At 40.0% G+C, this 14,265-nt stretch overlaps 1 protein-coding gene across 4 annotated transcripts in view; it reads right to left on the bottom strand.

Annotated features, from left to right (window-relative positions):
* Positions 1 to 1,403: 1,403 nt before the first annotated feature.
* LOC107553466 (human immunodeficiency virus type I enhancer-binding protein 2 homolog) overlaps positions 1,404 to 14,265 on the bottom strand; it is a 71,751-nt gene continuing 58,889 nt past the window's right edge. For all 4 annotated transcript variants that reach the window (XM_016235659.1, XM_016235657.1, XM_016235658.1 and 1 more), the window contains 6 exons: positions 8,575 to 13,711; positions 8,072 to 8,223; positions 7,467 to 7,642; positions 7,119 to 7,220; positions 4,574 to 5,499; positions 1,404 to 3,768 (listed from right to left, as the gene is read on the bottom strand). In XM_016235659.1, the coding sequence (XP_016091145.1) occupies positions 3,004 to 3,768; positions 4,574 to 5,499; positions 7,119 to 7,220; positions 7,467 to 7,642; positions 8,072 to 8,223; positions 8,575 to 13,446 (6,993 nt within the window). In that variant the 5' untranslated portion in view covers positions 13,447 to 13,711 and the 3' untranslated portion in view covers positions 1,404 to 3,003. The remainder of the gene's footprint in view (positions 3,769 to 4,573; positions 5,500 to 7,118; positions 7,221 to 7,466; positions 7,643 to 8,071; positions 8,224 to 8,574; positions 13,712 to 14,265) is intronic.

The following is a 14,265-nucleotide window of genomic DNA, read 5'->3' as shown; positions in this document are numbered from 1 at the left end:
ATGTGCAGACCTAACATACTAATAATCAATTATTTTCTCCACATTCAATCTGTATAGAGGCGGGTTAGATATAAAACAGCAGAGGAAAATATGTCATTCTGGTTAAATAGATCACAAACATTTATTGTAGCTGGAGTATACCAGTTAATTCTGCATCAGTTTGAACAAGGCTGCTGCTATTTGTTGAGACTTTTAAAAGTGCAATTATGGGTGGCATTGCCAGTGGTATCTGTGCACTTGTATAGAATTCTGCTACACTCATTTTTATGACAGAAATCGAGTTTCTGCTTGCACTGTAAAAATATTGTTGCATAAGACTGTATTGTGCAACCATTCTATATAGGGAAGCGTGGGAAATGGTTCATTAATAGGGAGGAGGCCATGTCACATTTCTCAAAACACTCTCAGAGTTCCTCACATTGTTCAGGAAGAGCAATTCCATTCTTAAGTTAAACAGTAATGGATACGTCATATGACACCACATGATTAATGATGAATGGATGACATCTTATTTTGAGAATAATCAAGAATGGTAAAGAAATGAAAACCTGCGTAATGCTAATGATAATACTATTTCAGAAGTACTGTGCTATTGACATAATTTCCCCCTGTAATATGTGCACATGATCAGTTTTTGGATGATGTGGTAAAAGGTTAATCTGCTGACAAATGGCCTTAAAGACTGTTTGCCAGACATGAAGATTTTACAGGAGCACACTGCTTCTGATACAACAATGTATTTCTAATCAGAGAGGCTCAGCATCCATGTTAGTTGATATGAAATGTTAAATGTACAAGTTTTGTGCAAAATGTGTGGCTATTTTAGCCAGTTCTGATGTTGTATAAGATGATGATGAAATTTGCATGGACCAAAAGTTGTGTAGATTGGTAGGAAAATATTGTAGGTTCAAGATCAACCTTCCTTTAAAACTTGAGTATGCAAATGTTCACATCAGTGACTATAAATTTACAACTACTTTTCTTACTGTTTAGATTACAAATAATTTTAAAAGACTGATAAGACTGTTAAAAAAATAAATGAAAGCAAGATTGATGGGTTGATCTAATTGGTAGATGCACAAAAGATGTCACATCAACCTATTTGTGTCAACATGTATTAACATTGTGGTGATACAGTTTTCATGTACAGTCAGGCAGAACTACTAAAATTAGCAATGCAAGATGCTTTGTGTACTGACAGATTCAATCTGATTGTGCATCTGATCCTTTTCAAATTCTTCTTTTTGTCCTCTCCTTTCCTCACCCCTCTTTTTTACATAAATTGAAAGAGAATTTGAGAATTCTTATTTTGTGCCAGTTTCCTGGAAAAGTAAAGAAGCATTAAAACACCCCGGACATGCAAAGTTATCATAGTTGTATTTATTTGAAAACAGCAATCTGTATTTTTTTCACCTGTGCTGTGATTTGTCAAAACTGATATTGTACATATTGGTTTTCCACTGAAAATCACAAAGTTACCTTTTTTATTTTTATTATTTTTAATTATGTTTGTCTTTTATTATTTTTGTCTGTTTCAATACAATGATTTGTGCTTTTGATACCTTAGGTTTGAAAGACATGTTAATACAGTTAAGTGGATAGCAGGGACTACTGACAAAAATGTCAAAGGAGTCAATTACATAGATCATATACACACAATACAAAATACAGATATACACACAAGTGCACTGGCTCCATACTCCAGTTCAGTTAGGTTGCTTCAACTCAAAACATATTCCAAAAAAAGATTTTTTTTTATTTCCAATCCCAGTTCTAAAAGTGATATAATTTGGGATTCGTTAGGACGGTTTAGGAAACATAAGGTGCATTTTAGGAGTTCTCAGTATTGGAGTTTTTGTATGTACATTTATAAAAGTGTTTAAGGACTGATGACGTGGCCCTTGATGAACTCCATCAATGTGTGAATATGTATGGCTATGAGAGTATACAGAACCATAGGCATCCGATATTTACATCTGTTGGAATGTTCCCCATACTAATCATCAACAAGTCAAGTACTTCAAGCAACATAATTCACAGAAGATCAAAATACCTTTCACATCTACCTCAATAAGTGGTGGAGGAAATGCAGAAGTGCGAAAGTTGATTCACTTAATGCTTAACAGTTCTACATTTAAAATGTGAACGGTGAAATCACAACTAGTGTAGCCTACCAGCCAATAGGAAAGAGAAGGGTACAAGCACTTAGAACCAACTACCATACTGTATGTGGGTGTCAATCTAAAACATGTGCAGATATATCGTTTTTCTGTATACTAGGTATATAAACATTTACTTAAATTATATAGAATTCTAAATAAAGCGAGTTTACTGAGAAGTATATGCACACATACTTCGAAATATATAAAGCCATATTACATGTACATCATTTTTTGCTCTAATTATGCAATAGCAAAACTCATGCTTTACATAGAAAAGGCATCCACAACATTAAGAAAAATTTACAATTTATGAAACATGATACAATAAATAGTATTATAGAATCGCTGCTGTACACAAAAGCCGTTTAATTTCACACATATAAAAATATGTTTTAGTGCAACCTTACATGTATTGATACTTCACATCGTTCAGACCGAAAGTGTCCAAAAAAGACGGTAAATTGCATTTATTACAAAGCGGAATACACAAAACTCGATATATATTTACGTCTTCCTGTTTAATGCTTATAAGAATATAAGCAAAAAGTAAAGAAAAGGCACACACATCTGTACATTTTTTAAAAGTACCAGACAAAGTCCATAAGCAATTTTGGTCAGGCTCATATATAAGTTAACACATATATATTTAGATATATGTATATTCTTTGAAACTTTAAATAAGAAAGTAATTATAGTTGAGATAGCAAACCGTGTTATAAAAGGCATGCTATACATGTACATTAAAACCACTGAATCAGACTGATTTTCTGTGTGTACATGGATGTACATGTGTAAATATGAAATGTGTGAGCGTAATTTACCACTCTCCCTTCAACCTTGTTCACCTGTTGTTAATAGTGTCTTTTAAATCTTTGCCTTTCTTTATGGTCACTGGCCTCTCTCCACGGCCCTGTTGGCCAGACGCTCGCTCTGCCATCTCTGTGTTGTAGAGAGTGGGATGGCTTGCTGTGGGAGTCTTTGATGTGGCAGACACTCTGCTCTCTGCTCTGGAGTGTAGGGGGTGACTGATCTCTGAGCTGCAATAGTGCTGCGCTCTTGGTGCACAGTCTTGCTGAGTTGCGGGTGAATGAGATAATGTGTGCTGATGGTAAGGATCAACTGGAACTGTCGATTTTTCGGGATTTTCTTCGGAGGCGATGCACAGCGAGGCGATCGCCTTAGTGCACGTTTGGATGCACTCTTCCTGCTTGCTCTCCTTGTCGGACATGTCAGCGCTGTCCTCTCGTGACCTTTGTGAGGAAGGTGATGCAGCCTTGGGGGACATGGATTTTTCGTGGGACTGGGGTGAGTCTTCTGGGCCTCTGCTGGTGGACCCTCTACCCTCGGAAAGGTGGAAGGACACCTCGCTGGTGCTGGACTCCTCCGAAGTGCTCTTCTGCAGGGGAAGGCGTGTGGGGTGGGCATGACCAGTGACAGAAGTGGGCACAGAATGTACCATCTGGATGCCGCCAATGGGTATCATGGAGAACGGAGTGCGGCTCTGTTGCTGGGAGTGCAGGGGAAGGTGGCTAAATAATCCCTGGTGGACATTGGGGCCATCTGCATTGCGAGCCTCCCCTTGAAGATGCGATGTCTTTCGCTGGTCCTAAACAGTTGGAAGATATGGTTAATTTACATGACAAAATATTCCTAGAAAATCGTGAAGGCAGTGTTTAAATAAATCCTTGTGAAGCTAAATACACCTTAGGTGATAAGATTAGCCAAGGATTCTTGAAATACTTGTCTGTTATTCTGCTTATCTGGGGCTTGTTTCTCAGTTATTTAAACTGGACCTCTTGGAAAGTTTGGAAAATTTAACAAGACCGCAACGAACAAAAACAACAGTTGCCAGTAAAAAGGGCCAAGCTTACATAATAGACCTTGCTCGTTTATCTTATTATCCCCCTAGCTCTATGGTAACAAGCCAGGTAGCACTGAAATGAATTACTATACTGCATACACTGTATAGGCACTGCAGTTATCCACTTTCTCCAGGGAGTTCTTAATTAACTAGTATACAATATAAATTGAAATGCTCCATTCTGTTGTATGATGGCAATTTGTTTGTTAGAGACATTAACTGACTACCACTGCAATTTACTTGTCCAAACTTGTATACTTGAGCATAGTATACTTTACTAAGGATCCAACATACTGTATTGCTGGCTATTGCCTTTCCTCTGGCATATCGTTATTATTACTCTTCACTTTGAACAACAATGAATTTTTATTCCTCAACTCACCAAACCTAGCACACATGTAAAGAATGCAGGCTGTGTAATTTTAAGATTCGATATGGTTGCCTAGCTAGTGAACTGTTTACAGCTATATTAATTTTGATTTGTTTTAGAAAAGTTAATAATGAATGGAGATATAAAGTTTTAACTGTTTATGAGGGAAATATAACTTACCAGCTCCAGCTCTGCATGGCTTTTGGTCTTTTGGCTTAATGATATCATCTCTGCATGTGGGCTGGGGTTGTGCGCCCATGGGCCGATTTGATAATGGAGACCCCTCCTGGGGGACACAGGTCTGATCATGCCCCTACAGCTTCTGGGAGAAAGTCTGCCTGAGAGATCCCTTCCTGGGGATGTCGGCCGTCCTGTCTGGGAGATGGGAGAGAGATGTCCTCTTGGAGAAAGGTCTCTCCTTGGTGACAGATCCCTTCTATAAACATCCCGCCTGGGGGAGATATGCCTGAGGGGAGACGCTTCTCGCCTTGGTGACAAACGACCACGTGGGGAGAGGTCCCTTCGAGGGGACAGATATCGCCTAGAGGAAGGTGAGCTTTCTCGCAGAGGGGAGGAATCACAGCCGGGTGAAGACAGACGGGAGCAGGAGAAGTCAAAGGAGGATGAGCTGTGTTCTGGAGAGAGAGCCAGGTCTTCATCCATAGAGCTAGGCACATCCAGTCTATTTTTGTGATCTTCACCCAGAGCCCCTTGAAGGAGCTTCTGATATTCAGCCATCTGGGCCTCTCCAGCTTTCTCACTGGGTGCCATGAGTTGGGTGATCTGAATACTGGGCAGACTAGTGAAATAAGTGAAAAGAGGCTGTTTGGAGACAGAGGCCAGAGGCTCTGGTGTGGATTCTTGTGAAGCGGCGACTGCAGTGATGGAGAGCGAGGGGATGGCACATGGCTGTGGACTTGTGCTTCGGGACCGTGTCTTCGGCGTTGAATCACCATCATACTCGTCATCGTCATCCTCATCTTCATCAACTTCATCACCATCCTCTTCAGCACCCTCTGAGTCATCAGCGTCAGAGAATTGGTGCTCTGCCATTATCTCTGACATGCTAATCTTTTCTGATGCTCTTTGGACCTCCTCAGTGGTATCTGGAAAAAAGTACAATAACACATTTTCTCAGTTGACTTTCACTGGTTAATCAACATTGTTTGAGGTGTTTTAATAGCAAGTTGTGTTTATTTTATTCCTAAATATCAGCTGGCCTAGAAAGGTTGCTGGGTTTCTTTGATAGAACATGCAATCACAATGGGGGAAAATTTTTTTTTTATTTAGAAATATTTTTAACACTGGCAGTAGAAGGTTTTTGTTTTTAATTAGGCTAATTTTCCTGTACTAGTACTACTTCCAGATGCCAACATATATTGCAATATTGGCTCCTCTAAATAAAATGTATCCAGAATCTGAATCATACCTGCTTCAGTGTTAATTTCATCAACAAAGATGACGAGGAAAAATATTCGTTGACAAACATTTTTTCTGTGACTAAAACGAGACGTTGACAAGCTAAAACTAATATCTGATGATAAATCTATGCCGAAATTAATGCCGTGTCTTCGTTAACAAGACAAGATGGGACTATAATGTTATTTGAGGACTACCGGACATACAAAATACATGGTATAGGCTACTGCCTTGCCCTTCAAAATGTCCGTCCCAGTCATTGGATTGCAATCGGATAAGGGGCGTTTGCATATCTAGTCTCAGTATGGCAGCCGCAGTGGATGGATAGGCTACCAAAATGTGAACTAGCGATCTGAAACAATGGCCTCAGCACCCGAAGGGGTAGGGATAAGGTGACCAGACATCCCGTTTTCCCCGGGAGTCACAGTTCGTTGTCGATTAACTTAAAGTTAGTAAAGGCGGGATAGGTGGAATTGCGCTGATAGAAGTGCTCTCTCTTGCGCACGCTCCACTTCTTCAGTTCTCATATACAGCGCGCGACCAGTTCTCAGTGGTCAAATCCTAGACTGTAAAAAAAGACTCAAATACACACACAGCAGTCCAAATGTCTATCGTGTAGAGTATCTCACTTAAATACAGTCGGTTATGGATTAAGTGAACGTAAACAGGTGGGTGAAAATTGAACGTGTGTCAGTATTGCATGCATGCCTTTCATCTTAAAGAGACAGCATTCCTAATTAAGCACCTATCCGTGTCATTAATGTTAACAAAAGATGTTAAATAAATATATTAAGTAAACCTACTGTATCTGAAAAATGAGTTTGATTTGTATCTTTTTCCTATTTGTCTTGTCTTATTCTGCTTCTTTTTCAAAAAATTATAAATTATATATATTATACATGAACAACTATAATTTTTATAAGTTGCTCCCTTTTCACTACTGTTAAAGGGATAGTTCACCCAAAAATGAAAATTGTCATCATTTATTTAAGTTTTTCCAAATTCAATCCTTGATTCAAATTTCTCATAAGCTTAATTGATTTGGTCTAAAGAGAGAAGAATTAATGACTATTTTTGTTTTAACACTACATGTAAAATAGCTACCAAAATAAATGTTGGTAACTGCAGTTTGACTAAAAGTAATGACTAAAAGTTGACAAAAATGCAATGATTTTTCGTCGATTAAAACTAGACTAAAACTATGAAGGACTCAAATGACTAAAATGTGACTAAGACTATTAAGCATTTTCATCTCAAGATAAAGACTAAGACTAAATCAAAAATGCCTGTCAAAATTAACACTGACCTGGTTCTTCTGCTTCCGTCTCATCCACCGATGTCACTGACACACCAAGCTCTAAGCACTTTTTGATGTGAGCTTTTGACTTCATGTGTTTCGTAAGGTTTCCTGAAAACAGATTTTAAAGTGTTTGAATTACTTGCATTGGCATGCCCAAAATAATGTCTAACCTGCAATTTATTCTGATTAAATAGTACAGATATCATCTGTTGTTCAGTGTGGTACAAACAGATGTTTTATAAGTCTACAAAAAGTACAAAAATCATGTTTTTTAATCAAATTGTATAATGTTGTTTTTAATGTTATGTGTGCTTTTGTATATATTGGTTATTGGAAATGTATGAGAAAACCCACCTTTTGTTTTAAAAGCAAAGTTGCAGAACTTGCAGACATATGGCCTGACATCTGTGTGTGTGCGAATATGTTTCTTCAGCATGCTTGGCTTTTTACAGCGGATCCCACACTCCTCACAGATGTACTTTCCCCGGCCTCGACCACGCACATAAACATAGTCTTCATTGGATTTGTACCTGAAATATAAACAAGGCAAGGGTTATTAACATTACTGGAAGATATTAAATATATTGGTTAATGCTGATGTGAAATGATATCACATACATCAAAAATCTCACATTATATATTTAGTTTCGTTTGAAATGAAAACATTTTCACAGCTGTATCAATTTAAGTTTTTTCCCTGCACAGGATAATATTATATGGAGCACCCAATGAGATACCATACCATGTAGTTGTATACATTCCAGGTACTTGTGTTCAACAGATTTAGGCACCATGAATGAAATTGTATGTTGATAGATAGTTGTAGTTTGATTCATCAGCTCCTAATATTTGTTTCCTAGCAGCAGTAAACTTTTAATTGCATTTTAGAAAAGAGGAAGTCCCATCTTGTACAAAGAATACTAAGTTATGTGTTGGAAAATAAACACATCTTCACATACCCTCCTTCAAAGATTTTGATGCGAGTGGGTTCAGCCTGCTTTGAAGAAGCTTCTTTCTCTCCGTGGTCTTCTTTCCCCCTGTCTCTTAGGCTGATTCCCTTCATTTTCTTCCCAAACTTTCCAACATCCAACTGTATGATCTCTGGCTTCAACTGGAAATGTAAACAGAGAAGAGATTGAATAATGAACCCTAAAACTGTAAGCATAAAACATAAGCAACATAAGTTGGTCTGTGCATTTTCTTGTAATTAATTTTTGATCATCTTGATCATTTAAAAATGAGCAAAGGCAACTTATGTTTCAACTCGTGCATATTTCGCTAATTTATATTATCTGTCTATACAAATTACAATTAAAATCTGCAATGTTCTGAAATTAATATTTATTTACAAAAATCAATGGAATTAAATATATATTTTGTGTAAATGTTTTTTCTTTTAAATTAAATTAAATGAAATCTCTTTTTTTAATTTGTGTGTGTTTTTAGGAGAAGTCGGGACTACCTGCGCAAACTTTTTTTTCCAACGGAGGGACGAAACAAGTTTTCCAGTGCCAGGTTGATACATAGCAGCCATTGTATACATTTCTGTGTTCTTCCTCTGTTTTGACCGAAGAAGTGCCAAGGTGGCCTTGGTGCTGAGGTTGAGTGGGTTTGGGTTGTAAGAGCTGACGCACCAAGAACCATACACAGAGGTTAGGGGAGTCGTGTGTGCGTAATTTGGCTTGGTATAATTTAGGAAGCACCAGCTGACACTGGTTGGTGTACGAAGACTTGGGAATTGAAAAAACTGATGGACATCTGCCAGGTCAGTGAGCAGGAGAGTGCTACCAACAACTCCACCACCCTGATTGGCAGCTAGCTGCACCAGCATGTTTACTGGGAACTTGTTACCCATGTTCTGCTTAGATTCTTCTTGAGTATCACTTGAGGAGATCACTAATTGTGGGCTTGAGCTTGCCTCTGGGGTAGACTCATCTACATCAAGCTCTTCTGGGGAATCTGCTCTGCTAGCCACGTTTGTAATAATTTGCAAGGGTGGAATGAAGTTGTCTTTTGGTGGCACATCAGGTAAACGAGGTGCAGATGGGTACCCAAGGAATTTAGATGACAGGAAATCAGTGGGTGGAGATGAGGACATCCTCTCTTGTTCATCTATGGAGTCATCTCTCTTTGAAAATTCAGGTTTGGGGGGCTTATCTTTCTGTGCACTGGAATTGCTTAGCTCAACTGCACTAAGCTCTTTTACTATCTGGCCATACATCTTTTCTTCCTTGACTCGTTTCTGTTGTTTGGTTTCAATAAAAAGCTCAAGACTGCTGGCTGGTGACAACATTCTCTTACTCCCCCCAATACTAGAGGAAGCATCTGTAGTAGAGATAGTTCCTGATGTCAAAGACAAAGGAATTCCTGTATTAAGGTTCCCAGGTAAATATTCAGGTACTTTCCATATTGGAATATTTAAGGACCCTTCTGAATGTCCTAATATTTTGGATAAATTGATGCCTACGTGGTGCTTTGATGCAGTGCCTGTTAGTGAAACAGTGGACACATTGTCTGTGCCTAAAACTCTGATAGAAGGTGTGCTCTGAGAATGAGTGACAAGGATTTGTGAAACACTTGTATACATAACACTACCATAAGATGGCACATTTGTCTGGATTCTGACTGGTACCAACATTCCAGGGAGTGATGATTGTGAACCTACATTTTGAGTAGCAAAGATAGGCTGAACTTGTTGTAAGAAGCTTGTAGTCAGCACTTTAGATGACAAGACCCCAAGTTGCTGTGGGGAGGCTCTTGAAGGATATGGATAGTTGTGACTTACCCCATCGGTTTTTGAGTCTGTTTGCACCTGAATTTGATGAGGAGGTTGGTATGGTTTTTGTAGCATGGGCTGTAGATTTGGCTGTTTGATATGTAGTTTCTGTAATTGTTGTGCCTGGAATGCCAGGTGCTGCTTGTTTCTTTGTGTTGATTCAGGATGCCAGAGCATTGGTTGAAATGGCAAGAAAGGTGAGGATGGCAGGTTGCTCTGAAGTGAAGAGTGCTGAATTATATCCTGGGTCATATGCTCATGCACTGAATGCTCACTATCTGATGAAAGCTGTGCAGGCAAACGAGGAGCATTCTGGAAATTATCCTCAGATAGACTGTCCTCACTGATGCTTTGCTGCAGCAAGTGATGTGATCCAAGAACTGATTGTGTACCTCTTCTGGGTCTTGCCAAGTCACTAGTTACACAATAGGATGTACCAGTTAAAGCAGCTTGAGAAACATGGTCAGAATGCTCTTGTTTGATATTCAACTCTGAGATTGGCTCTTGAACCACTACTTCAGGATAGACACTGAGAGATGCCTGTCTAACAAGGTAACCTCGTCTACGCTCCTTCATAGCTGAAGCACTTGCATAAACTTCTCCTTGTCTTGAACCGGTTGAAAGACTTCCATAATCAAATGACTTACTACGTATTTCTGGTACTTCAGTGGGTAGAGCACAGGGGGCCTGCTCTGATGATGAGCGTCGCATCTCTCTTTGATGATGGCCTGGTATAGACAAAGAATGGCCACTGCCTGGAACAGTTAAGAACTCCGACTGTTTAGCAAAGTCATCTTGTTTAGTTGGGGATACAGATTTTATGTTTTCCTCTCTGTCAAATGACATTGAAAAACTTGAGCTATGTGATAAGTTACTTTCTTGACTAGGGCTTCTTGAAAGGCTAGTACAAGTGGACTCAAAGCTTGACTCCCCAGAAGAGTGCTCCATATCTGCAAGACGCAGACGTTTCTTCTTTGGGGGCAGCTTCTCTGCAGGAAGCTGGGACAATGTTTCACTCCTTTGTGGCCACTGAAATTCCTCAACATGTTTCTCTGGTTCTTTCACTGGTACTTCAGGTTCTTTTTCTGGTTTGTCAGGCTCTTCTGTAACTCGTATTTCAGGCACTTGAATGTTGGGTTGTCGTACAAGTTTGTGGGGCATATGATACAGTGGGTTAGAAGAGAAAGATCCATGTTCATTGTCACCCTGCTGCTGATGTTCCATGCTTTCTGATCTATGATGAGAATCAGGGCTCTGCACATCATCAATGTTTTCTGAGTCTGATTGCTCAGAAAGCTGTCCAGCATGCTTATCTGGCTGATAAAATGGATGCTCAATTGATTCAGTCTTCTCAAATGAGTTTGGCCTGCTCAGCGAATTGGTATGTTGAATGACAGATATTACATTACCAGCAGTCTTCGTGTCTGAATCTTGAACATGTACAATGTCCTCTGGAGTCATACATAAGCCTCTGTCAAAACTGTCTGATGGGCTGTGTGCTCTAAACATAGAACCCTTACTAGTAGGAGCAGCCTTGGCAGAATCTTGACTTCCTTGTCTTAGGTCATAATCCCCTGTCATTTCAGTAGAGCCGTTTCGACTGCTATCATCTTGTCCAAGGCAATCTTCTTCTTCACCCACACTCTTTTTCATGCGTCTTTTTCTTGTTGTAAACTCTGTTATTCCCCCCTTTGTACCATATGAAGTGTATGCTGTGCGTACTTCTGGGAAAGCCATCTCTGACCCAGAGCCTTTAAATTCTGGCATCAAAGGCCCCCTCTCTCCCATCTTCAAACTTGAGTTCAGACCTGTGGTTTTCCCGTAGTTTTCTGATTCTCCATGACCTTCTTGGGCAGAGTGTTCAAAGGCAGCCTGCCTCCTTAACCTTTTTAGACCCGCAGCTCCTCCGTAAAAGACATCATCTTGGGTCATCATCTCATCAAATGAGTGACTTCCTCTTAGACTTGGTGGGACATTGAGGTTGGTTGGAGAAGGTGTTGGCATTGAGTTGCTTCTAATAAGTGGCCCTGAATCAGAGGGTGCTTCCAGAAGACCTGTGCTAGTTTGGCAAGAGCCAGCATGATAATGCTTTGGGTCACATCCAGCAATTAACTGTGATTCTGCACAATCACTTTGATAAAATACATGACCCTCTGATATCTTTCCCATGGCCAACTCCTGCATGGCACTAGACTTGTTGATATTAGTGTCTTGATTAGCAATAGCTACCATCCCAACTGTGACTGATTGTCTAGATCTGGAGTTGGTTCTGTGGTACCAAGTTCTTCCAAACATTATCTCTTCATATGTCTTTGCATTGGTGTTGGGTGGACTGATCTGCTGTTCGGCACTCTCTGAGCGAGAAAAGTAACCAGAATCAGTGCTACCTTTGCTGTGGGGGCTCAAGAGATTTTGAGACTGCTCTGAATCCTGGTCCTTTTTCTCAGTGAGTCTTAAGGCAAGTCTCTGTTTGACTGTATGAGACTCATCTCCTCTGCCCATCTGTCCACCAATAACTGAACCTTTAATGTCTGTAAACTGGGGACACTCTGTGGCAGGTGATGGTACCCCTTGTTTTGGAACAATTAAGATAGGCACTTTCATAGATGCCACGGACAGTTCCTCTGCTGGATCTGCGTATGCTGGTCCCCTTTCCATTGGGCTCTTGTCAGACTCAAATGATATCTGTGGGCTACATTTTTCAGGGAACATTGCACCTTCTGCAGTTTCTTCATCAGTGTCAGTGCTTTGTTCACCATCAGAATGTGCCTCTGCTTCCCCAACTGAAGATGCTTGATCTGTGTCTGTTCGAGTTGTTAACTCGGAGAATGGAACAAGTCCTGCTTTGATAGCATGAGCATGAGATTTTCTATGTTTATACAAATTGCTCTTGGTTTTGAATGAGAAACCACATGGAACACAGGGATAAGGACGCTCCCCTGTGTGGGACCGTATGTGTTTTTTAAGCACACTGGGTTTAGCACATGCCCTGCCACAGTAGTGGCATATGTACTTTCCTGGCTTCTTGGGTTTTTGTTCCTTCTTATGACTTTCATCAGGCTGCTCGGGTCCAGATTGGGAAAACTGGCCAAAACCAACTGGAGACTTCTGACGGGGAAATACTCCATGAGAGCGGGAGTGCACAGGAAACATATCATCTGGTGGCAGAGATTGCATTTGACCAGAGAAAGACCAGGCATGGGCCTCTAACACAGGTTGTGGCTTTGTACCACAAAGGAAAGGCTCCTGCGGGTATGAATGTGGCAACTGGTAGGAGTAAGGCAGAGGGAAGACTTGTTGAAACTGGCTTTCTTGTGACGAGTGTGTCACTGCAGAGGACATCAGCTTTCCAGAGCTAAACTTTTGAGTGGAGCTAGCAAGGCTTGTCCCACTTGTAAGACTTTGCTCACGATACATGTGTCTTTTAACATCTGGATCTCCGAAGGTACTTCTTTTCGTTCCAGCAGAGGGCTCAGAGACCCATTTTCTTTGTAATGGGTTCTTTTCCCGTTGCTCCTTGGTGCATGTTTGGCCAACAGCAGGTTCATGTGTCTCCATTTTTCTTAGCACTTCAATGGGGTTTCTTAAGATGTTTGCTAGATTTCATTCATGCAAGCTGTCATGCCAGATGAGTTACTAAAGTGATTCCTAAATAAAAGGTCCTTCTACTTCCATAGTTCAAGTGTTGCTCCACTTTAAAATGTAAATGATGTCCCTCTTTGCCAATCAGGCCAGTATCTTTCCATCACTCATTTCAACAGTCCATTTACTTTGTTTCATCCACGCTTGTTCCTCTTCTGTTTAATGTCCTCTCTTTCAGTATCTATACGAGAGAATAAATAAAATAACATTTAAACATTGTTTTTAGACAAGGATTATTGTTCTACATGTATTAAAGAAATTACTACATATGTAACATAACTACCTTAAGATTTTAAAGGCTGATGTCTAAAAAAGCTGGCAAAAAACAAAACAGTATAGTAGTGTATCATGTGACTCTGTTGCTCATCATACTTCAATTACAGCTTGCTTTCTTGTTTTATTTCTTTCAGTTTGATATCAAGGCAGCTGCACAGCTGTGTACTTCTCGCCTAGCAAGTGTGTCAAGAGTTTTCAATGAACTGATGCAGAGGAGCTACCACCTCCCTCTGCTCATGAGTCATCATTAACAACCTTGCCCACTCATTTCCTAAAGAGACACAAACATATAAAAATAGCCCAAGGAATGCAAATGACATTCGACATAGTGTGTGTGGGTGTTTAAAGGGCAAACTCTAAGCATTTTTTACCTTAAGAGTTTTTGGTTTTTCTATGCTTTTAAAAATCTTAACACTGTGAACACTTAAAGACAAAGGTGGGAGCAGACCAAAATACAGC

This window comes from Sinocyclocheilus grahami, unplaced genomic scaffold, assembly GCF_001515645.1.
Source record: "Sinocyclocheilus grahami isolate Dianchi unplaced genomic scaffold, SAMN03320097.WGS_v1.1 scaffold473.1, whole genome shotgun sequence".
Classification (NCBI taxonomy): domain Eukaryota; kingdom Metazoa; phylum Chordata; class Actinopteri; order Cypriniformes; family Cyprinidae; genus Sinocyclocheilus; species Sinocyclocheilus grahami.
The sequence above is the reverse complement of the archived record's forward strand: the minus strand, read 5'-3'. Positions and strand labels throughout refer to the sequence as shown.